Genomic DNA, 25690 nt, shown 5'->3' with positions numbered 1-25690 from the left:
GTCCGACACAACGAGCCCAAGTGTGTGAAGTCAGTCCGGAACTGTTGAACCCAGTGCAAGCCCGGAACGAGACGGGGAGGCCAGTGCAAGAGTTGATACGGCGGAACGGTGTTATCGGAGAGATATTTGTACAGTGTACGTGTTGCCAATTGTACAGTATTGGCTGTTATTTATTGACATTAAACTGTTACGTTACTTTGGAGCCCTGAGTTGTCAAGTTCTTTAAGTTGGTGGTGTATGGTGCAGTTTGCAGAGAGCCTGGATAGTGAGATTCGTAACAACTGGTGTCAGAAGTGGGATAGGATCGGAATCGGATTGGATCGGATCTACTATGGCTCGTCTGAAACTGCTGTACGAACTTGAATTTAGAGAACTGAAGGAAGAACTCCGTGGACGAAGGCTGAAGGTATATGGTAACAAGGAAACTTTACAAGCACGCCTCCGAGAAGACATGTTGGAAGAAAAAGAAGATCCGGACACATATCTTTTTGAAGTCGAACCTAACTTGCTGGAACAGATCACCAGTATCATGCAGCAACAGATCACCAGTATCATGCGGGAACAGATGGCAGCTATGAACTCGGGGCTAGAAAACACCTATTACAAGATAGATGCCATGAATACCAAGATAGCCGCCATGAACCAACGCATACCTGCTGTGGAGGAGAGAATCATCAACTCAGACGTTCGTTCAGATGCTAATACCAGAGAGAGGAGCCTTGGTGGTGATCATGAGGACCCATTGAAACCTGACGAAGCCGTTGAGAGACATATGCAAGTCGAGAGATACCAGCCAGGTCCGAACCTAACAGACGTTGGTCCAGTTGCCAAGACTGGAGAGGAAAGTCCTGATGGTGGTAAAGAGAATCCAAGGCAGTCTAACGTTGACATTGATGGACATTTGAAAGACGAAAGTCATCGACAAGGTCTGAAATCAACAAGTGATTGTCCCGATACTGAGACGAAAGAGAGAGGCCCTGATGGTGGCGAAGAAAGCCGAATGGAGCCTGAAGTCGAAAACGAGGGACCTTTGCACGAGGAGTGTTGCCAACCTGCCCCACGAGCATGCCCTCCAGACAAGGCTGAAGATGATGACCTGTCCCACAATTCCCTGTCCTGTGGATTTGAAGCCCATCCCAGTTCTTCTTCTCAAAGCCCTATGAAGCCACCTCTTTTGCCAACGATCTTGGTATCCCCAGCCCTTACATCTTATACCTCTCCATGTGTCAAGTGGCTGTCCTCAGTACCGACCGACAAGAGAGCGATGCAACCACAACGTCACTGCAACAAGAGGACGATCAACCGGATGAAAAGAAGAAGGCGGCGTTTGCGTAGTCCAACGTGCATGGTAATTCTACCAAGAAATAACTGCAGCCACATGAAGACCAACTGGCGGAGAAGAAGAAGAAGGCTACTTTTGTTGAGTGCAACATGGATGACGATGCGACAACGACATCGATGCAACCAGATGAAGGCTAACTGGAGGAGAAGAAGAAAACGTTTTCTGAATTCAACGTGGATGGCGATGAAAGCACGACGACGAAACAACCAGGTTAAGGACAACTGGAGGAAGAGAAGGAAGCGACCATTGCTGACTGCAACATGGATGGCTCCATCAAGCTCAAGAGGCAAGCCAACTGCCACTGATCGACTCCCGCCTGCAGCGATGAAACTTTACAGCCAATGTCATGATGTTGATTCTGTCCGGGACGGACAGATCTAAGTAGGGGGCAGTGTTATAAACTTGGTGGTGGCACAGATGGGGGTAGTGGTGTGTGTGTAGTCAGCCAACGCAAATCGCCCCAGGCCAGCGCTAGACGAGCGGTCAACCGTGACGAGCTACGTCGGTCAGCCGAGTCGAGTATCAACAGGACGGTTCGGGAAGGATCGCCGGCGTGAAGAGAGTTCAGGAGCGTCACGAGAGTTGTAGTCATCTGACCACCTAGAAACGTTGAGCGGCGTTCTGTCCGGTTCGAGAAGGCCAGTAGGGACCCTATATAAGAGCGGAGGTGTCGCAGTCAAGACGGTTCAGAGAGCGGGTTCACGACAGGAGTTCAGAACACGGTCGACTACAGCACAGTTCAACGGTGTGGTTCTGTACGGAGCATTACGACGGTTCAGTGCGGAGTACTGTCAAGTACAGTCGAGACGAACGGCGTCTTGATCTTGGTCTGTGATCGAGTCCGACACAACGAGCCCAAGTGTGTGAAGTCAGTCCGGAACTGTTGAACCCAGTGCAAGCCCGGAACGAGACGGGGAGGCCAGTGCAAGAGTTGATACGGCGGAACGGTGTTATCGGAGAGATATTTGTACAGTGTACGTGTTGCCAATTGTACAGTATTGGCTGTTATTTATTGACATTAAACTGTTACGTTACTTTGGAGCCCTGAGTTGTCAAGTTCTTTAAGTTGGTGGTGTATGGTGCAGTTTGCAGAGAGCCTGGATAGTGAGATTCGTAACAATATATATATGAGAATAAAATAGAGCAGTGTTTCTCAACCTTCAGCGAAAAAATAAAAAAGTCATGTTGAGGGGGGGGCTGTAAGATTTCATCAGTGGGGTTCGAGGCGAAGCCCCGACGCAAACGTTTTCTTGCATTTTTCACTGCAGAAACGCATCCTTCTGACATCTACAGCTCATTATTTATTAGTGGGGTTCGGGGAAAAGCCCAGACGCAAAAAGCGTTTTCTTCCATTCTTCACTGTAGAAACGCATTCTCCTAACATTTATAGCTCATTATTCAACTAAATCAATAGCCACACTTACCGTTATTCCCATGTCAGTACTCTTTTCTATTTTAGGCTCTGTTACATTGTACTCCAATTCCCAATCGATACTAATACTCCCCGTGTAGCTCATACTACAGGTAATTTTCATCTCATCTCCTTTCTTTATGTAGTAAGGGATGTTGGCGCTTGGGACAATCTTAGGCGTGTTCCCTGATTTCCAAACAAAAATAAAATATTTTAATCTTTCTAATTGATGTGCTCAGATAACAATATATCGTCATCTTTCTTATTGATTTACCGTACTTGGAAAACACGATCTCAATGCTACTTATGGACTTAGGAATCTAGAAAGCAATATAATCTCCAGTCGAATACTATTTTATGGAGCAGAGACAAGGAAAACCACCATCACCACCATGAAAAAATTCAGGTATATATCAATACCTGCCTGAGGAAGATTCTTATGATCCGCTGGCCAGACATGATCTCGAATGAGAAACTGTAAAGAACAAAGCAGCAGCCCATTGAAGTAGATATCGTTCAGAGACGCTGGAGATGGATAGGTCACACCCTTTGCAAGCCTTCAACCAACATAACAAGGCAAGCCCTAACCTGGAAACCCCCAAGGAAAGAGGAAGAGAGGACGGCCCAGGAATACATGGCGCCTCGATTGGGAAACAGATGCCAAGCAGATGGGCAAGACGTGGGGACAGTTGGGGAGACTCGCCCAGAACCGAGATGCCTGGAGGAAGCTGGTTGGTGGCCTATGCCCCAGAAGGGACCACAGGCAGAGATGAGATGAATTGACGTGCTCAGATAACAATATATCTTCATCTTTCTAATTGTTTTACCGTACTTGGAAAACACAACCTCAATGCTACTGGGGTACTTAGGAATCTAGGAAGCAATATAATCTCAGTCCCTCTATTTGCTGTACTTAGGAAACTTATAATCTTGCTATTGTTGATCTAAGAAAACAATATAATGTAACTTTTTTTTTTTTTTACTATTGTACTAAGATATTGTCGTAACTGAACTAAAATTCAACTAGGTTCGAGGTAGCCATGTGTGTGATAAGTTACACAGGCCTGTGTACTTCCAGCATTTCCCGTGTAAAGATCCACCGTGATAAGGTCATGGGACGATTTAAAGAAAGGACCGTGTTCTCGATTCTGGACAACGAGAGACGTTGCAAACTGAGGGCACTTTAGACCAATAGTTCGTTGCCACGTCAGGTTCAATTCAGTCCGAGACCGTTGAGGACAGGCAAAGTTAAGACTAGACAGATATTACAGTACAAGTTGAGTACAGCGATTATAGTCTGCCATTTCGTACTGCCAATTGTAAAGAATTTAATTATTTTAAGTGTAAGCATATCGTACAGCCCGCACTCTTATATGTGAAGTGAAGTGTTTATTTGTAACCCAGCCGCTCCTGCCAACATACTTCACCTAATTGAAAGACGATAGTGAATATGATACAGTGATATAGCAAGGACAGTGACATTAGTGAGTCTGGCCTTTGATTTCGGATGTATTGAATGCATTGTAGTCTATACGTTTCGACATTGGTATATTCAAAATTCTCTGCCTCATCGATACTATTAGTGTTCTTGAGGTTTATAATAAGAAGTTTGTAAAGCTTTCCAATGTATATTTCACATCCTCACAGCGAACTAGAGGAGGTATAAAGACCCAACGGTATGTCCTTAGATTACGTTAAGCTATGTTTCTAAGAAAATCAATTGTGTAAGCCCACACTGGCCCGAATCGAACAGTCCAAAGCAGAACTTGCAAAACTCAAAAAACAATATGGAAATACAAAGCCATCGACACCCAACATCAGACTGCTGCGCTTCCTTGCTATGGGATTGAGATGCTACCGATCAAAGGTAAAAGACAGAGAGGAATGGAGAAAGACAGTCGACAGACTTAAAGATAGGTGAATGTGAAGCCCCGCACCTCTGTAAACCCTCACCTGTTAGGGAAACTTCTATAACCCGCGGGTTATACGTCCCCCCCCCCCTCCACGGTCATATAGTCTAAATCTTTCCTATTACTATACTTATCTTTCATAATACAGGGACTGTACATTCTAAACGTTAATATTTTGAGCAGTACCAAATGTGAAAGAAATACACCATCTAGAGAGATGAGGTAGTGGCCTACTAATTACTAAAAATGACCATGCACTACAAATGAAAGGGATTAAAAATGTGATACTACAGTGGTGAAAAATACTTTTTTTTCTTAAAATACTTCGCTTATCCCTCTACATTGTATTCTGTACAGCGGATACAGCTAGAGGCTTGCTAATCGCGAATCTTCTTCCATTCAATACATTGATGTAGAATTACGATTTAAATTTACTACTAGACTCTAGTAGACAACCTCATGCCTTTTCAAAGTTTGACTCTATTTATGATGGTAAAATTGACGCAATGCATAAATATTTATTTGCTTCTTCAGTTATTCGCTTTGATGTCAACCATATTTTTATTATGTGTTCGGTGCGAAAATACTTCGACGCAGTGGCGTCACTAGGTGGTCGGGTGCGAGCCTCGCCGTGTGACACCCAGCCTATTGACGCCACTGCCTCGACACTGTACTAAGTACTTACACATTATTCGCGTAACCAGGGTTTTAGTATCGGAGGTACTCAAGTTGCCGGCTTGGTGATACATTCTGCACCGGATAAAGATCATATGCTCTTTGGGCAGCGTCACATTTATGTGGCCCCTAAAGTCATACATCAACAGGTTGTTCGGAACAGTTCGTGTGTCGAAACTTGAAAACCGATCCCCTTTCAGTAAGGTGTTGTGTTCGTCGCTTGTGTAACGAAAGAAAACAAACACACACACATAAAGGCAAATAACATTTTAGTTAAAAAAAGAAAGAAAAAACTAATTAAGTATCATTTGAACCTGTCAGATACAAACAGAATTATTCATTTCTACCCACCTCAGCGCTACTTCTGTAAGAGCGAGTCATTCCCGCATGCCAGGGGTGTGCCAATAGTGAGACGCGCTTGAGGCTGCAGGAGTCTATAGATTGTAGGTATATTCCTTATATTTGATATTTTTTTTTATATTTGGCATATTGACACAATTTAGGCCATGTCGTGCCCATAATCCCCGATCTATTGAATATAGGTCAAGTGTTTAGAGTTATAATAATAAATAATAATTATAGCTTTTATATAGCGCTAATTTCATGCTTGACACATGCTCAGAGCGCTACGGTTCAATCTCATTGGTGGGAGGGGGTATGAAGGAGAAGGTTTTCCTGCCAGTAGGCGCTCAGTAAACACAACTTTGCTCGAGTTAGGTGTCGAAACTCGAGCCCATTTCATAGGTAGAGCGTACGTAACCTCTCGACCACGCTTTATACAGAGTAACAGTGCAACTGAGGTATTAAAAATAGTTCACTCACTATTCAAGTAGTACACGTTATATTAAGTTAATAAAAATCTGTTGTAAATATGTATATATATATATACATATATACGTGAACTTTGCCTCAACTCAAGCCACTTACATTTTAGCAGTCAACCCCCACCTCCCGGATAAAGCCCATTACTTTCCCAGGATCCCAAGCTACATGCCCCAAGAAATCTTAATAATGGGATCTCCATAGTCAATCTGCACAAAGTGTCAACGTTCCTAAGTTTGGACCTGATTTCAATTTGTATCACTTCCACAGTATCAAGATGTTTATTCTATCAAGATGTTTATTCTATCGAGATGTTTATTCTATCAAGATGTTTATTCTATCGAGATGTTTATTCTATCAAGATGTTTATTCTATCAAGATGTTTATTCTATCCGTTTGCCACACAATGAACTGTTATTAGACAGATTCACTTGTACATATAATCATGACCTTCTCTGTCAGCTTTCGCAACCTAAAAGATAGCCCTCCCAACTTTATAATATTGATTACAAAAATAAATACAGTCGAATCGGGCCAACCGGTTATTAGGACCAAAATTATCGTGTCCAGAAGTGGTCCTATTAACCGGAATGGACTATACATTGTGAGCCTAACATGCTCATCTTGCCCATGCCACAAGTTCATGACTCCAGTAAAAAGTTGTTCCACTTTTCTGGTTCATTAAGAAGACTTATAATGTAGCTGGCCTGGAAACCTGAGATGAACTCCTATTGAAAAATCAGAGCAGGAAGGACTAGTCCTCCAGTAGTGCTCTGGCAAGAAACTTAGCCGTTCGGCGTAGTGCCTCGTAGCTAGAAACAAATTCTTTAGAGGGCTTCCACGGTACTTTCTAAAGAACGAATATTGCACGTAGAGAGGATTAAAGAAAGGCTCCTCTAAAAAGTCCCGTCACATGGGCGGACTGGCTGTATGAGGATTTAGCGAATGCCCGGTGGATGGGTAGGGCCACCGAAATGGCCACTATGGCACATATCAAATTGTTAAAGGTTTTTATAATATTTCTCGTATAAAAAGGCCATCTGAGTGTCTAGCTAAAACAACTTTCACAGACTCTACAGTGTAATACTATTTTAATCTAGGTACATTTTCCGAAATAACGTAATAGCCTACATCGGTAGACTGTGTTTTTAGTAAGCCGGATTGTATAGAAATGCCCGGGCCGATTTCGACACACAGCCCGCCATGATGGTCCCCACTAAGGTTCGCATGATGTACTGAATACTCTTTCCCGTATATTGGCGGTACATTATGGGAATCTCTCGTGGACTCGGCCTCAGGTGTGTCTGTGATGGAGGAGCCCAGGCGAAGTGGACTCGGCCTCAGGTCTGTCTGTGATGGAGGAGCCCAGGCGAAGTGGACTCGGCCTCAGGTGTGTCTGTGATGGAGGAGCCCAGGCGAAGTGGACTCGGCCTCAGGTCTGTCTGTGATGGAGGAGCCCAGGCGAAGTGGACTCGGCCTCAGGTCTCTCTGTGATGGAGGAGCCCAGGCGAAGTGGACTCGGCCTCAGGTCTGTCTGTGATGGAGGAGCCCAGGCGAAGTGGACTCGGCCTCAGGTGTGTCTGTGATGGAGGAGCCCAGGCGAAGTGGACTCGGCCTCAGGTGTGTCTGTGATGAAGGAGCCCAGGCGAAGTGGACTCGGCCTCAGGTGTGTCTGTGATGGAGGAGCCCAGGCGAAGTGGACTCGGCCTCAGGTCTGTCTGTGATGGAGGAGCCCAGGCGAAGTGGACTCGGCCTCAGGTCTGTCTGTGATGGAAGAGCCCAGGCGAAGTGGACTCGGCCTCAGGTCTGTCTGTGATGGAGGAGCCCAGGCGAAGTGGACTCAGCCTCTGGTCTGTCTGTGATGGAGGAGCCCAGGCGAAGTGGACTCGGCCTCAGGTCTGTCTGTGATGGAGGAGCCCAGGCGAAGTGGACTCGGCCTCAGGTGTGTCTGTGATGAAGGAGCCCAGGCGAAGTGGACTCGGCCTCAGGTCTGTCTGTGATGGAGGAGCCCAGGCGAAGTGGACTCGGCCTCAGGTGTGTCTGTGATGGAAGAGCCCAGGCGAAGTGGACTCGGCCTCAGGTGTGTCTGTGATGAAGGAGCCCAGGCGAAGTGGACTCGGCCTCAGGTCTGTCTGTGATGGAGGAGCCCAGGCGAAGTGGACTCGGCCTCAGGTGTGTCTGTGATGGAAGAGCCCAGGCGAAGTGGACTCAGCCTCAGGTCTGTCTGTGATGGAGGAGCCCAGGTGAAGTGGACTCGGCCTCAGGTCTGTCTGTGATGGAAGAGCCCAGGCAAAGTGGACTCGGCCTCAGGTCTGTCTGTGATGGAAGAGCCCAGGCGAAGTGGACTCAGCCTCAGGTGTGTCTGTGATGGAGGAGCCCAGGTGAAGCTCAGAGAAGAATGCCTCAGAACAAGATATGTGACATGATCAGTTAGTTGATGGGAAGCCTCCGGACAGAGGGGTCGTTGAAGAGCCATCTCTCATTCTTGGCCTCTGGATACAATCTTTCTCATTAGTCAAGGGTTATAGAAGCGCAAGGCCGACCTTAAACTAACACTCACAAATGCTGCTTATTAAGATCAATTCCTCCTGTTTTTTGTATGACGCGCCTGTTGTTTTTGTGTAAATAGTTTTTCTATGTTCTAACTATTTTTAAAAAAATAATAACTTTTAACTCTTTCTCTCCGTAATTATTTTTTACGTTCCAAATGAATTATTCATTTAGTTTAGGCCTATTTGTGTTTCACTACCCTGTTATGATTAAATTTCAATAACTTTTTTGCATGTAATCAAGAGATACTATATAAGGTATATAATTATAGAAGAATGCATGTTCTTTTTATTTAACGCAAATTAAAGATGATAAAATCATAATTAATGCAATTTCATGGGGTCAAATCAACATTAGTATCGTCAGTTAGCAGTGAGTTTGAGTTTTGTGTTTTTGGCACATCGGCACAATTTAGGCCATGTCGTGCCCGTAATCCCAGTTAGGAGTGAAAGAGTTAAAAAATAAAAAGGTTATTTGAATGGATTCAACTTATTGAAATGAACCAGTGCTTTGAGAAGTTTGAAATTTCAATCCTTACAACCACTCCACAAGAGGTTTGTCCCAGCTGGCGTTCACGGTAAAGCACGTGAAGGTCACTTCTCGTTCTTCAAAAGGATCTCCTTGAGTTAGCTCAACACTCAGGATCAACGGAGCATCTATGATGGACATGAAAACAGACAGATGTGGAATAATAAGAATAATGTCTAAGCGGCTTGTAAGCAAACTGTATAAAATAAAAAAGCCAGGGAAATCAAATAACTGGTACTCTTTAAGTCTCTAATTAGCATTCACGGTTTGACCTTAGTGGATCTGCGAAAGAACATCTGTAATTTGTAGAATAAGATTTCCAAAGCTAAGGGATAATGGGGAACAGCAGTTACAACATAGACTTAATATACACACATCATCATTACTAGATAAAGGGAAGTCTAGGTAGGTGTTATAGAGTGAGTGTGTGAGTGTGTGTGTACGGGAGTCTAGGTAGATGTTATGGAGCGAGTGTGTGTGTGTGTGTGTGTACGGGAGTCTAGGTAGGTGTTATGGTGTGAGTGTGTGTGTGTGTGCGGGAGTCTACTTAGGTGTTATGGAGTGAGTGTGTGTGTGTGCGGGAGTCTACTTAGGTGTTATGGAGTGAGTGTGTGTGTACGGGAGTCTAGGTAGGTGTTATGGAGTGAGTGTGTGTGTACGGGGGTCTAGGTAGGTGTTATGAAGTGTGTGTGTGTGTACGGGAGTCTAGGTAGGTGGTATGGAGTGAGTGTGTGTGTGTGTACGGGAGTCTAGGTAGGTGGTATGGAGTGAGTGTGTGTGTGTACGGGAGTCTAGGTAGGGGGTATGGAGTGAGTGTGTGTGTACGGGAGTCTAGGTAGGTGGTACGGAGTGAGTGTGTGTGTGTGTGTACGGGAGTCTAGGTATGTGGCATGGAGTGAGTGTGTGAGTGTGTGTACGGGAGTCTAGGTAGGTGGTATGGAGTGAGTGTGTGTGTGTGTACGGGAGTCTAGGTAGGTGGTACGGAGTGTGTGTGTGTGTGTGTACGGGAGTCTAGGTAGGTGGTATGGAGTGAGTGTGTGTGTGTGTGTACGGGAGTCTAGGTAGGTGGTATGGAGTGAGTGTGTGTGTGTGTACGGGAGTCTAGGTAGGTGGTACGGAGTGAGTGTGTGTGTGTGTACGGGAGTCTAGGTAGGTGGTATGGAGTGAGTGTGTGTGTGTGTACGGGAGTCTAGGTAGGTGGTATGGAGTGAGTGTGTGTGTGTACGGGAGTCTAGGTAGGGGGTATGGAGTGAGTGTGTGAGTGTGTGTGTACGGGAGTCTAGGTAGGTGGTATGGAATGAGTGTGTGTGTGTGTACGGGAGTCTAGGTAGGTGGTATGGAGTGAGTGTGTGAGTGTGTGTGTACGGGAGTCTAGGTAGGTGGTATGGAGTGAGTGTGTGAGTGTGTGTGTACGGGAGTCTAGGTAGGTGGTACGGAGTGAGTGTGTGTGTGTGTACGGGAGTCTAGGTAGGTGGTACGGAGTGAGTGAGTGTGTGTGTGTGTACGGGAGTCTAGGTAGGTGGTATGGAGTGAGTGTGTGTGTGTGTACGGGAGTCTAGGTAGGTGGTATGGAGTGAATGTGTGTGTGTGTACGGGAGTCTAGGTAGGTGGTATGGAGTGAGTGTGTGTGTGTGTGTACGGGAGTCTAGGTAGGTGGTATGGAGTGAGTGTGTGTGTGTGTACGGGAGTCTAGGTAGGTGGTATGGAGTGAGTGTGTGTGTGTGTGTACGGGAGTCTAGGTAGGTGGTACGGAGTGAGTGTGTGTGTGTGTACGGGAGTCTAGGTAGGTGTTATGGAGTGAGTGTGTGAGTGTGTGTGTACGGGAGTCTAGGTAGGTGGTACGGAGTGAGTGTGTGTGTGTACGGGAGTCTAGGTAGGGGGTATGGAGTGAGTGTGTGTGTGTACGGGAGTCTAGGTAGGTGGTATGGAGTGTGTGTGTGTGTGTGTACGGGAGTCTAGGTAGGTGTTATGGAGTGAGTGTGTGTGTGTGTGTACGGGAGTCTAGGTTGGTGTTATGGAGTGTGTGTGTGTGTGTACGGGAGTCTAGGTAGGTGGTACGGAGTGAGTGTGTGTGTGTGTACGGGAGTCTAGGTAGGTGTTATGGAGTGAGTGTGTGTATGTGTACGGGAGTCTAGGTAGGGGGTATGGAGTGAGTGAGTGTGTGTGTACGGGAGTCTAGGTAGGTGGTACGGAGTGAGTGTGTGTGTGTGTGTGTGTACGGGAGTCTAGGTAGGTGGTACGGAGTGAGTGTGTGTGTGTGTGTACGGGAGTCTAGGTAGGTGGTATGGAGTGAGTGTGTGTGTGTACGGGAGTCTAGGTAGGTGTTATGGAGTGAGTGTGTGTGTGTGTGTACGGGAGTCTAGGTAGGTGTTATGGTGTGAGTGTGTGTATGTGTACGGGAGTCTAGGTAGGGGGTATGGAGTGAGTGAGTGTGTGTGTACGGGAGTCTAGGTAGGTGGTACGGAGTGAGTGTGTGTGTGTGTGTGTGTACGGGAGTCTAGGTAGGTGGTATGGAGTGAGTGTGTGTGTGTACGGGAGTCTAGGTAGGTGTTATGGAGTGAGTGTGTGTGTGTGTGTGTACGGGAGTCTAGGTAGGTGTTATGGAGTGAGTGTGTGTGTGTGTGTGTACGGGAGTCTAGGTAGGTGGTATGGAGTGTGTGTGTGTGTGTGTCTATGGTAACGGAAGAGGTTAGCGATTAGTTGTAAATGATGCAAGGTAGGTGGCATTGACGTCAGCGGTCTTAGAACAGACGACTCCAGAACAGAAAGGTTGTGTGTTATTGTAGTGAGTTAGATTTTGTAAAGAATAGTATTACTAAGGTCTAGTACATTTATTATATCTCGTAATCGTCAACGACCAATTGTGAGCATCTTATGCTATATTTATGTGCCATCCAAAAATTATAATGGATTACGCGATAAGTATAAATAACTAGCTAAAACATTTGCATTGCATGTACATAATTAGTTTTATGTGATTATTTGGCACACTTTAAGCTACAATTATTCATTGCCACATACAAAACATGTATCAATTGAACAAATATACCAATTATTTTTTTATCTATTATTTATCTTTGATTAACTTCGTTTTATAGTGAGACAGTAATAGATGAGGGGAGATAAACCATGTGTAGAGAATTTGGCTCTTGCCAAATTTGAAACTATCATAACTAAAAACCCTTCTATTTTCATTAGAGATTAGAGAGGTTAGTAGCAGATTTCATAGAAATCTTTTCCCAGATTATCCATCCTCCCCCCCCCCCCCCCAGCTAAACATAAATCACTGATCATGCTAAAAGCAAGACATTGCGCTGTGCAAAAACAATTGTTCAAAATATTTCCAAATGCACATATTTATTCTTCTTTGTCCAGACCTATTACGAATTAATTAAGCCGTGATACTTTACTCACTGTAGACGAGAATTCGTATCGGGTCCGAGCGTATATCAACCAAGGCAATGTTTGTAGCCACACAAACATATTCCCGTTCGTGGTCGTTGGAAGAGATGGCAAAGATTTGTGCTGACCAAAACATTTTCGACCCCTAAAGACAAATAACAAACGCACACAAAAAACTGTTTGTTACAAAGGCATAGTTTATGAACCATATTAATATCACCCCGAAACGTCATGTTTTACGGTGTTCATCTTCGTCATGGAGCTAATACAAACATTACTACTTACTAAACAAATCATGCATCGTCCTTAAAGTCCAAAAATGGGTAATTGCGGTACGGTAATTGTGCTTACTTGAGAAAGTCACCTCTGATAGACACGCATTACCTTTGCAAACAGGCCCAAGAGAAATGTCTGCTATAGAGATATGAGGACTACAGGCATCAGTCAAAGTATGTTGGAGGAAACAGACAATGGAGACAGACTGTGCGTGCGGGTACGAGCCTCGCCGAAACTAAAATGAATGAAGCGACCACAGACAAGAGAATATGAAAAAAAGCTGCCCTATACGACAACAATTAAATAGGTACATACTTTGCCCGATTTCAACTCATTTTTTAGTAGTCAATCCCAGCTCCTGCATAAAGCTCAGAATTTTCCCAGGACCAACGTTCCCGGATAAAGCTCACTATTTTCCCCAATGCAATAACACAGTGTTTTGAGGTTGTCTATTCTAGAATATTTCCCTCTCATATGCTAAAAAGATATTTTTTAAAAAATTAATTAATCAATTAAATGTTGATGAACTGTCAACACTTTGAGACTGTTTCAAGCTCAGTTGTGGAGGCCCCTTTTTTGAGGTAACGTTGGGCAGTAGCCCCTCCTGCCCTGACTAAATCCGGCCCTACATTACGTATGTATGTGTATGCATGAGTTTATGTATGGGTGTATGTGTATTAATGAATGCGTGCATGTGTGTACGTTTATATATATATGCACTTGTAAGAAAATGGCCCGCATTGTAACGCTCCTCCAATAAACTTTATTTAAAACAAAATCTTACGCTCAATCCCCATGCTCGGATCAAGTTGAAACTTCGCACAAGTATTCATTGGCAAAGACAACACATGAATCAATGAAAAGAGAAAGATGAGTCAAATAATTATTGGTAATCAATTATTTTGTTTGATACGAACAAAGGTAGATAAATCTTTCAGTATGAGCATATTTAGCTAAATATGTCGGGTTTTCCCCTTAGATAAATGTATACTCAATTTCCTCAACACCCATTATCGGACCAAGGTGAAACTTTAAGAAATTATTTATTACAGAAAAAAAGAGGAACCAATTAAAAATTAACCAATTAATTATTGGCAATTAATTGTTTTGTATAATATCGAAAAAGGGAAATAGCCTGCATAATTAAGATTGTAGTTATGATATCTGCCCCTTTGATAAGCCTTTTAAAGATGTATATACATATTTTGCATGTTAAAAACTCGTTCTTGTTATATGACACCCTGTATCTCGCCATTCTCGGAGAAAGTTGAAACATGAATGAATGAAAAAAACACTTGGTTCATTAAGTATTGAAAAATAATTTAATTTTGTTCTATACAGAAAATTGGAACTAAATCTTGCAGTATGGATAGCTATGATAATAATTGTTCGTTTTTTTTAATCTTATTTAAGATTGTTTTTAAACAGTGTTTTTAATATTTTGCATGTTTATTCCTTAAATGGAACGACTTGTGAATTATATTATTGCTTACCTCCCCCTACTAAAAAAAAACAACAACTTACATCCAATTTGTATCTACTTATTGGTTTATCAGTTTGAACTTCAAATAGTCGGTAAACTCAATATTTTACAATAACAATAGACAACTGTGACAGGCAAAATAGTAAACTTATTTACTTTATTGCACTTTGGTGAATTTTGTGAATACAGAACTTATTTACTTTATTGCACTTTGGTGAAAGTTGTGAATACAGAACTTATTTACTTTATTGCACTTTGGTGAATGTTGTGAATACAGAATAGTAAACACGAGCTAGGTATAACCGAAAGTAAGATCGAATGAAAGATCGAGAGTAATTAGTAGCTAGTCGTGGTACAGAGTTTAGTAGGTTGTAGCATCTTTCTTTTTTGAAAGCCAACAAAGTATTATCGATTACATTTTGATTTAATAACTTCAACAAACACACATACGCATAGGCCTATACTCTATTTAAGATTTCAGAGAAAAGAAATAGGATTAATTTAAAAAATACGGTTGCAGAGACGTCTTGATAGATCAATCAATCAATCAGTGTAGATGACTGTATAGTATACAGGTATATAAACGAATCGAATGCCTTCTGCCTTTCACCTTTTGTTAACGGACGCTTACCCTATGTCTATGTCTAAGCATATGTATAACATGCATATAGTATATTCGTTTTGGCCGAATTAAATCTCATTCTTGCACAAGTTCTCACACTGTCATGGGGTCTCAAGGTATAGGATGCAGCCTCCCCAATACTTACCTCCTCAAAATACGATCCCTTCAGGGTCGTGACTGGCTCGCTCTTTAAATAACCAGATTCCCATCGTATTGAAGAGAGATCATCGGCTCGCATTGTGCAGTTTATGAGAACTTTATGCGCTGTGTCGTAGACCCTTTCCTCGGCGGAGTTAGGATAAGTCCTTGGTTTCGTCCCTACAAAATTATGCGGGATGTAGACAATGAAAGGTAATAAAGAATAACATAACATAACGTTATAACCTTGAGTAAAAAGTGAATCATCAATCTTTTTTTTTACTTTAGGGTGATCAATAATTGCCTTACTTAGCATTACAAAAAAAATATTTCAGCAAGTGAATGAGGCCATACAAACACACAGTGTTTCTCAAACTCAAAACATAGACTTTCCTCAATCGATCAAACTTTCGTTCGTGCCCGCTTTAGTCAGATTGGGCTTAAGGTAGCAGGGGGGTTTAAGAATGTAATAAAAAAGAAAAGAAAATTCAGGGCTTATATTTATATCACAATTTCCCGACTTTATTTTTGCATATATATTTACGATGGATTGGAATTCTTTAGATGATGAATATTCATTAAAGCTCGATTTAATTCGTTTAGTTCATTTTCGGAAAATAAGAGTTTTCTAGGTCATTTTGAACTCTCCAACTTGGTGCTCCGACAAAACAGCGCGAACAAAATAGGGCCGACCAAATAGCGTAGAACAATATAGTCTAGTGCCGACAAAACAACGCAGAACAAATATTTTTAATTTTAATTGTATCTCCGGTGAATATCGTTAGTGTAGTAAACACTTCAAATATTGCTGTAAAATATGAAAATGCAAACATAATAGAATGGGCTACGCAAAATTGAATAATTTCAATACATATTCTATTTAATTATATTTAAAAAATGCACTTCAAAAAACACGCCAAGCATATTTCCATGCAGTAGCGGCCCTAGGCTGGTGGCAAGTGTGGCAACCACCTCAAGCCACGCGCCTAAAGAGGGCCCCGCGATTGTAGCTTTGCAATCCAGGACGTAATCCTCTTCTTTTCTTAAGTTACGTCTGTATTTTATAAGATAAGATCAGTTCTCATTAACTAGGACTTGTTACTCAATATTTTGGAAGCTTCACGCCATTTACCATGCAAGCTCTTCACATATTTTTGGTTTGAAATACCGTTCAGTTTCAGTAAAGTCAGCATCTTATGACCTGTTGATTCTACGAGGTTATTGTTTAACAGTTCACCTTGGCATCAATAAAAACAAGTAGCCGGAGGAGACCAATTAACATCACTTATTTCGTAAATAGATGCCATCCATTCGGATTTGAAACTGAACGGAGCATAGTGTTACAGTTAAGGAAAGAGTCATAGGTCATTTATATTGTTGTAACATAAATGTAACTTTTGAAAAATTATTTTTTTTAATGATAATTAATAAAAAAAAATAGTGTTTTCTTGACTTTCGATGGGGATACTTTCCGAGAAATTAAAATTTCCGCGGTATTTCATTTCCTATACATACACTATTTTTGGATATGAACAGTATCACAAGACATCCCCCCCCCCCTAACACTTTCATCTCCTAAATACATATTTCCCCTTCTCTTAATAACCTTTACAAGCCCACTGTTTCTGGCGTCACGACCTGTGACAGAGCAACGAGCTATTGGTCTACACAGGTTGCGAAGTCGCAGGTCAGTGTTGAGGCCTATTAAAACGATTAGTCTCGATTGAACCAGTAAATGTGCTATAGCCTATTGTTATTTCGGCCAATCAGCATCCAGAAAGTTTGGCGATAACATATTCCTTTTTTTTTTCCCAAATAGAATACTGTGCATATACATCGGGTGGCCTTAGGAAAACCCGGGTTAAAAAAAAATAAACAAATATAAAAGGCGGAAGAATTTTTAATTATTATTATTATTTTTTTGGAAACCCTTGGTATAGCCCTTCCGCGAAAGTAAGATTCGCGAACGAGAAGGGACAACTGTAGCTCCTATCGCACACCTTGTTCTTAAAGAACATCCATTTGTTCTCAGCATTCGGACAGCGCATCGGAAGAGATGATCCATAATATTATTATTAGTGCAAAGCGACAAGCCAGGAAAGTTCCGTGACTGAATCTGTCTGTGACCGTCTGTTTAGTTATTGTAAGTGTTCTGGTTCTCCGCAGGAAGTAATAGTTACTTTCCGACTCCAGCTTAGCAGACATTATTATTATCTAGTTTGTTCATTTTTCATGCAAAATGTTTCTGAATCATTAGCTACTTTTTTTTTAACCTTAAAAGGTGGAATCTTTCATGCAGAACACTTACAATACAGTGTGTAATTAGTAAAAGACCAATAGTACAGCTCCCAAGTAAGGTTTTATGTTTAGTATCCAAAAAATAATGCATATAACGTAAGAGGCAGACGAGCCTGTTAACGTGATGTGGTAGGGTATATATAGGCTCAGGGCCCCGCATATAACACTCGCCCAGGGCCCCGCGCTCTGCTAAGGCCGCCTCTGCTTCCATGTATGTCATATTTACAGAAAAGACTTTGGCCAAGTCAAATTGTCTCCAATGTCACGTAGAAACTCCATCAGTACTTTGTTTCCATACATTGACAATATAGCTTCAAGACGTCTTGTTGGCAGTCAAATCCGATTAATTGGACCACGTCGCTACATGCAGGGCCGGTCTTAGACCACTGCAACCTATGCGGCCGCAGTGGGCCCCGCACTTTCATAGGCCCCGCGCTAATTTTAGGTGTATAATATTAAATTAAAGCATTATAACTCGTATTACAAGTTTCCCGCGGCCTCCTGATTTTCCACGGGCTAATGGAAATCTCCTGAAAAATAGAAAAAATTGTCATGTTGAGGTGTCATTTAATTACTTGAAGTCAACAATTCATGAAGATAGATTGAACAATTTGGCTATACTTGCTATTGCATTTGAGCGTGATCTATGTAGGAAACAAAATTTCGATAATATACTATATGACTTCGTTACACGCAAGGCTCGTAAAGTTAAAGATCGAGGTATTGTACTTGGTAAAGAATGAATAAAATGCAATTTTCACTTATTATCCTTATCCCTACTTGACTGGGCACCGCGCAATCCGTTTCGCATAGGGACCCGCAATCGTTAGGACCGGCCCTGGCTACATGATCATTTTATTTTTCACTTTTCACCTACCCCTTAGTCTGTTGAACTGTTAGGGCACCATACAAGATCTCAAGACTGTCTTTCTCCATTCTTGATAGAGTTTCTCCTACTGACAGGTCTGTCCATTGCTTTATATTGTCTTTTCATCGCTTTCTCTGCCTCTTCTTCTTTTTCCTGGTACTGTTCCCTGAAGGAAGGTCTTTGCGAGCCATGAGGACCTTGTGATGTGGCCATAAAATTTAAGTTCTCATTTTTTTTAAAGTGGTTAGCAGGTCCAGGCGGGGTCCAATTGTTGTGTTACTATCGAGTCCTAATAACAGTCTCGTCGGACGAAAAGGATTCACTAGGATTGGTTTCGCTACTGTAGGAATTTGTCCGAGTAAATGCCTGGTCCTATTAACCGGTGGTTCCATTAACAGCATTCAATTGTAGTTTAGCGTTTTTCGACTTACAAAATAAGAACTTCAATTTACCTTCAATGTAATGAAACTCAAAAGGGCAGAAACAAAAAAATATTTTAAAATAATTTCAAAATTTAAATATGATTATTTATGATTTAAATATGATTATGATTTAGATATGATTATTTATATGATTTAAATATGATTATGATTTAGATATGATTATTTATATGATTTAGATATGATTATTTATATGATTTAGATATGATTATTTATATGAATTAAAAATTATTTATTTACTCTAGAATACTATGTAGAATTAAAAAGTTCTAAGTAAAGTATTATTAAGAGAATCGGAACAAACCCGGCTACGACATCATAGGGAGACACCAGTCTAAAGAAATAATAGACACCGGTCTTTGAGATAATAGACACCCGTCTTAGGAATAATAATAACAGACACCAGTCTAAGAAATAATTACCACCAGTCTAAGAGATAATAAACACCAGTCTAAGAGATAATAAACACCAGTCTAAGAGATAATAGACACCAGTCTAAGAGATAATAGACACCAGTCTAAGAGATAATAGACACCAGTCTAAGAGATAATAGACACCAGTCTAAGAGATAATAGATACTATACTTTCTAAAAGAAAATAGAAACCTCTTTGATATTACAGCCTCTTCTGGTTCCGCAAGGATGTCATTGCTAGATGTGGTAATGAATAAAAGCACTCCACTACCGATAACATGCTTCCATATGGCATGTGTCTCATACAGCCTCTGATAACCAGTCCAACTCATGGCCTTCACGTATGGTTCTGATATCGAGTCCGACGGAACGGTTTTCACTAACAGGATAAAGGGGCAAAAGCGAGCCTAAATTGGTAAGCTTGGGCAGGAGGGGCTCGTTAGCCTTGACTGGCTGTGTGAGCGACCTTGTTTCAAACATAACAAATGCCCAAGCACTCATCTCATTTCTCTGAGATGATCCACAGTAGGCCATCTCTACGCAACAACACCCACTTCACTTACAGTAAACCACGACTTGTTTGTATTGTTTCCTTGTTGCAGCAGTGTCGGCAAAGTCCGTGGTGCTCTCACACTCTAACACGTACAGCTTGACGTCCCTGGGAATTTTCGTTCGGAGTACTTTGGACACCTGTAGTTCCAGGCCATTCGATCCTATTCTAACAGTGATGTTAGTATTGATACCGTCTGCAATCTCCTCTCCTTCGTACCTAGAGGGGGGGGGGGGAAACAAGAGAGAAAGACATTGGTCTTAGAATACGTATCCCAGCGTCCTAGTAGGAAGTTGATAGAGAAATGCCTAAACATTATTATACAAATTAATTACCAACAGCGACCAATGAGAAAAACAAACAAACAAAAAAGAACCATAACCACAAAAAAGACAGTGTAATGGTAGTGTCCCCCCCCCCCCAACACTCCTCCCGAAAAGTTCTAGGGTATTCGCTGGTATAAATTGGGTTTTGAAAATTTCAGATGGTACTTGCTGTTGTGAAGTAAACAATGTCTCTTGTCTGATACGAGCACAAACTTTCTGACATACAGCTACAACAACCAATAGGAAGGGGTGGGGGTGGGCTCTTGGTGTCCAATTAGCCCTGGCATTTTAGTGATTATGGTGACGCACATAAGGCGACCGACAGTGAACACACATAATGACGACACCCATCAAAACCGAGACCGTAACTTTGAGATCGACAAGAGTAGTTTAAACATCTATTCTATATCATAGTGTCTGAGACTAGACTGCTCCTGATTAATTGAAATATTATATTGAAGCTTATGAAGTGGACTTGGTCATTTGTACTTTCATTGAATATGTCTTGGTCGTCTGCTGATTAAATATAAGTAGTATAAGTATAAGTAGTAATACGCCAGCACATACAAAAGTATGATTTCTTCTTTGCGTAGACAACTCATCAGGCAGACCCAAACAACCAATTTTACACGTTATCTTACATTCGGCCCACAAATTGCGTTCCATATAATGGCTATCCATTCGTATCTGTCCTCATAATATGCACAGTCGGATAATACATCGACAACGGAACCTAAGCATGCGTGGGTTTAGGTAACTTGATTTTGGTTAATTGGCACATCGGCACACTTTGGGGCTTCAGGATTCTCTCTTCCTCTTCTCAGTCAACTCGAAAGGGACGTTAAAAAAAAAAAAGTGCATTTCAAGTATCAAAATCCGCTTATTTATAATCAACTATTGTAAAATTCTTGTCCTTTTTACGTAATGTACTTCTTTCTACGTGTAGATAGGTTAAGAGGCTAAATGAACGTTTAATTTACTGTGTTGATGCGAGTTCTATTATTGTTGATGATTTCCTAGTTTCGTTTCTTCTTGAGTAGCAGCAGGGACAAGTCTAACTTTGTAGCAGTTTCAATGTTTATATATACAGGTACATTTCTACAGCACAGTTCTCTCTTCAGTCTTTCACTGTCTCCAGACGATCTCCTTACATATAGACCTCATTCACCAAAAAAAAAAGAACGATCACGTGATGATATTGATAAAACAACGGAAAAAAAACAACTGTCTCGTGATAACCAGTGTTGATTAAAATTAGATCTTAATTTGTATAGAAGAGATAGAGAATCACGTGGCTAAATGTTGTTTGTTAACCATTGGTGAATGAGGTCCATTGTAACCAACTAGATATCCTAAAATCAAAGCTTTATATTCAATTTTGGTCTACAAGTAAATTGAGATCCAAAACTTACTTGTTTAATTAACAAAAGGGGCATGTAAAAACAACAACATCGAATTTGGAGCACCCTGAGAATGTGGCGCATCATGTCACAACCAGTAGTAATCTCTCTACCTAGTTCTACTACAATTCACTTCCTATGTTACTCTACATCAGATGTATTGAGTCTACGGCAATGCACATTCTCTCTCTCTCTCTTTCTCTCTTTCTCTCTCTCTCTCTCTCTCTCTCTCGACACTGGCACTTGCGCTTCTCGTGTGTCTAAACCTTATATTTACACAAACAATCCAAAGTACAAAGAAAAATAAGACTAGACTATAGAAACAATGGAGGCGCGGGGGCTGAGCGATAGAACGCTTGGCTTCCGAAACGGGGGTACCGGGTTCGAATCCTGGGGAAGAATGGGCTTTTTAATTTCGGGATCTTTGGGCGCCTCTGAGTTCACCCAGCACTAATGGGTACCTGGACCTTAGTTGGGAAAAGTAATGGCGGTTGGTCGAGGTGCTGACACCCACGTGACACCCTCGTTAACAGTGGGCCACAGAAACAGATGGCCTTTACGTCATCTGTCCGATAGATCGCAAGGTCTGAAAGGGGAAACAATCTCCTATGTTCATAGGCAAAGTGATTACTGTGTTGGCCTGAGAAGGCTTGAGCCATGAGTTCGAATTCAAGTCGTTCCCTCCCCCCACTCCCTTATATTTTATTTGTATAAATGCTTCTTTATTGTTAGTCTAAATCTATTAGCCTACACATTTAATGACATGAATGATCCAAACTAATTGATACAAGTACGCTTAATATAAGCTTTTTTTTAAAAGTATTTTTTTGTTTTTCTTGTTGTTCGTTTGTTTGTTTGTTTCTACGCGCTCTTCAAAATCTTGTATTGAATACAATTATATGTTTTAAAAAATAGTTTTAAGCACGTTACGAACTCGGGACCATTGTGACAACAGTCCGGAGCGCCTATCACAGGTCAACACTTTATTTCAAACTAGATACAAGCCACGAGAAGGCTAACTGGGCACTTGCTTACCTAAACACCACAGTGGGTGCCGTCATTGTCCCACCTCTGACATCACATTGAAATGTATATTTGGCGTTCGATTCAAAAACAGAGGCTGGTCCAGTAATAGATGGAATCAAGGGAGGCACTGTGCAATGAAATGAGGGGGGGGAGAATAAGATTTATTTAAGCTGGAAAAAAAAACAGTAATGTGTGTGAGGTTTTTTTTTTGTTCTAGAATATTGCTTTGGGTGTATTAGGCGTCCGAAGGCCTACAAGAGGCGTCAGTATAATAGTGTTATGGACTGTGTGTGTGTTTCCATGGTGATGATAAAGAAAGGGAGCATTGACTTTCGGTCTTGTAGAATGATGAAATCACGACAGGGTCTGCCATAAGAAGGGGAAAAGCTCTAGAGACATGAAAGAGTAAAGGCGTGTTTTGTTTAAATATCAGTTCATTTCATTACTATTACATCTATTCTAAAAGTAAATTTGTGAATATTGCAGCAAAAGTTATATTTAGTTTTTTCGTTCACAAGAGAACTTTGTTCAAACTATTTAATTTCTTTAAAATTTAATACGCCTACATCGGTTTAGTGGCACTGACTGTTTGGAGCTACAAGCCAAAGACCATCAACAAGGAGGCGTACGTACGGGAGGTTTCAGTGTAAGAGGTATAAGTATAGGAGGCGTACGTACGGGAGGTTCCAGTGTAAGAGGTATGAGTATAGGAGGCGTACGTACGGGAGGTTCCAGTGTAAGAGGTATAAGTATAGGAGGCGTACGTACGGGAGGTTCCAGTGTAAGAGGTATGAGTATAGGAGGCGTACGTACGGGAGGTTCCAGTGTAAGAGGTATGAGTATAGGAGGCGTACGTACGGGAGGTTTCAGTGTAAGAGGTATGAGTATAGGAGGCGTACGTACGGGAGGTTCCAGTGTAAGAGGTATAAGTATAGGAGGCGTACGTACGGGAGGTTTCAGTGTAAGAGGTATGAGTATAGGAGGCGTACGTACGGGAGGTTTCAGTGTAAGAGGTATAAGTATAGGAGGCGTACGTACGGGAGGTTTCAGTGTAAGAGGTATGAGTATAGGAGGCGTACGTACGGGAGGTTCCAGTGTAAGAGGTATAAGTATAGGAGGCGTACGTACGGGAGGTTCCAGTGTAAGAGGTATAAGTATAGGAGGCGTACGTACGGGAGGTTCCAGTGTAAGAGGTATAAGTATAGGAGGCGTACGTACGGGAGGTTTCAGTGTAAGAGGTATGAGTATAGGAGGCGTACGTACGGGAGGTTCCAGTGTAAGAGGTATGAGTATAGGAGGCGTACGTACGGGAGGTTCCAGTGTAAGAGGTATGAGTATAGGAGGCGTACGTACGGGAGGTTTCAGTGTAAGAGGTATGAGTATAGGAGGCGTACGTACGGGAGGTTTCAGTGTAAGAGGTATAAGTATAGGAGGCGTACGTACGGGAGGTTCCAGTGTAAGAGGTATGAGTATAGGAGGCGTACGTACGGGAGGTTCCAGTGTAAGAGGTATAAGTATAGGAGGCGTACGTACGGGAGGTTTCAGTGTAAGAGGTATAAGTATAGGAGGCGTACGTACGGGAGGTTTCAGTGTAAGAGGTATGAGTATAGGAGGCGTACGTACGGGAGGTTCCAGTGTAAGAGGTATAAGTATAGGAGGCGTACGTACGGGAGGTTTCAGTGTAAGAGGCGCTTAAACTTCAGAAATATTCCATCAAAGAGATGTGATACTTGTCGTGTAGGGCTATCATTAAGATCTAGTCAATGACAAGAAGAAACAAAAACATACCTACGACAAACAGTTTGAATGGTTCTGAAGTGTACGCAGTGCCTTCAAGGTTGATTTTACAAGTGAATTTAGCATCATTATCAGTGGAGTAGACTTTGAAGTTGTAAAAGTTTTCATAATAGGTGGTGCCATCATCCTGGAATGACATTGTCCAAAGATGTGCACACGTTACTAATGTAAAACAAAAACAATATTCCAGAATCTATCTCTACATATTGATGTACCAATCTATTGAAAAAAAACTGCTCAGTTGCAGCAAAACCCAGAAGGTCAGTTATTAGTATGTTTTTAACTAAAGTGGCAAGAATTGTCTAAATGTAATATGGTCAGGCCTGCAGTTACCAACAGGCAACACAAGCTGTTTTTACATGTTGCCAATCTTATCTGCTCCCCATGAGAAAAATGACAGTAAACCTGACACTACTTTCCAAATCTGCCATCCCATTTGTGCTGGCCATTCACAGTCATTAATGGCGATGTAGCGAAACAAAGATTTAAAATGAGGTGGGAAATCAGTTGAAAGAAGGAGAGACAATTGACAAGGAAACACAACTACTAATAAGTGCTTCATGGCATTGGAGATCTATTGTTTCTACCAAACATTGGATATTTTGGGGATTGCTCAAAAGCGGGATTCATGCCTAAAAGATCATTTGCGAAATATATATGAATATAACGAAGATATTTGATATTTTGGGTTTTTGGCACATCGGCACAATTTAGGCTTGAATGAAAGAATTCAAAATGAAGTCGGCAATGCCCCCCAAGAAAAAAAAATAGAATGTTCAAATTCGAAAACTTATACCATCATTTTAGATTCCACATCCGATACAGGTCACCAAGGGTGAATGACTGATTTTGCAAATGTTTGATATTATGATTGCACCAATAAATCAATGAACATTTTGTGATATTCCAAACTGTTGAGACTGCACTGTTTTAGATTTCGCGGATTTATGTTTGAAAATAAATATGTGCTAGCAGTTCTTGAAAACTCATGTAAAAAGGTAACAGGGACGATAGACGCTGGGAATGCAGAATCGATAGTGTGAAATCTGATCGTTTTCAAACAGCAGCGGTGTACGATGCACTCTGCAAAATTTACGGAATTTAAGCTATTTGAATTTCAGCTATTTGTTGATTTAGGTATAGATACATGAATGTTTTGAATAAACTGCGTAATTTGTGAATATTACAGTAATCGTTTTTTTTTTTAATTTATTTATATAAAAAGTTGAAAGACCTGAATTTAAACTCTGGGGCTCAAGCCTTCTTAAGCCAACACACTAACCTCTGTGCATGCGAATCGCTTATGAAAATAGAAGGTTTTATAGTTATCAATTGTTAGTCAAATTTTAAAGTGGCGACCTACCAAATATAAAATGGGCTAATTCAACTTATTCCACCACATCAGTCAAGTAC

At 41.7% G+C, this 25690-nt stretch overlaps 1 protein-coding gene across 1 annotated transcript in view; it reads right to left on the bottom strand.

Annotated features, from left to right (window-relative positions):
- LOC106061024 (uncharacterized) overlaps window positions 1-25690 on the bottom strand; it is a 48818-nt gene that overhangs the window by 18409 nt on the left and 4719 nt on the right. The window contains exons 3-10 of the mRNA XM_056005379.1: window positions 24269-24404; window positions 22490-22607; window positions 19742-19947; window positions 15167-15339; window positions 12653-12785; window positions 9249-9366; window positions 5349-5557; window positions 2767-2939 (exon numbers count right to left, since the gene is read on the bottom strand). Of these exons, the coding sequence (XP_055861354.1) occupies window positions 2767-2939; window positions 5349-5557; window positions 9249-9366; window positions 12653-12785; window positions 15167-15339; window positions 19742-19947; window positions 22490-22607; window positions 24269-24404 (1266 nt within the window). The remainder of the gene's footprint in view (window positions 1-2766; window positions 2940-5348; window positions 5558-9248; window positions 9367-12652; window positions 12786-15166; window positions 15340-19741; window positions 19948-22489; window positions 22608-24268; window positions 24405-25690) is intronic.

The sequence above is a fragment of the Biomphalaria glabrata genome, chromosome 12 (assembly GCF_947242115.1).
Source record: "Biomphalaria glabrata chromosome 12, xgBioGlab47.1, whole genome shotgun sequence".
NCBI lineage: Eukaryota > Metazoa > Mollusca > Gastropoda > Planorbidae > Biomphalaria > Biomphalaria glabrata.
This window is presented reverse-complemented; position numbering and strand designations above follow the sequence as displayed.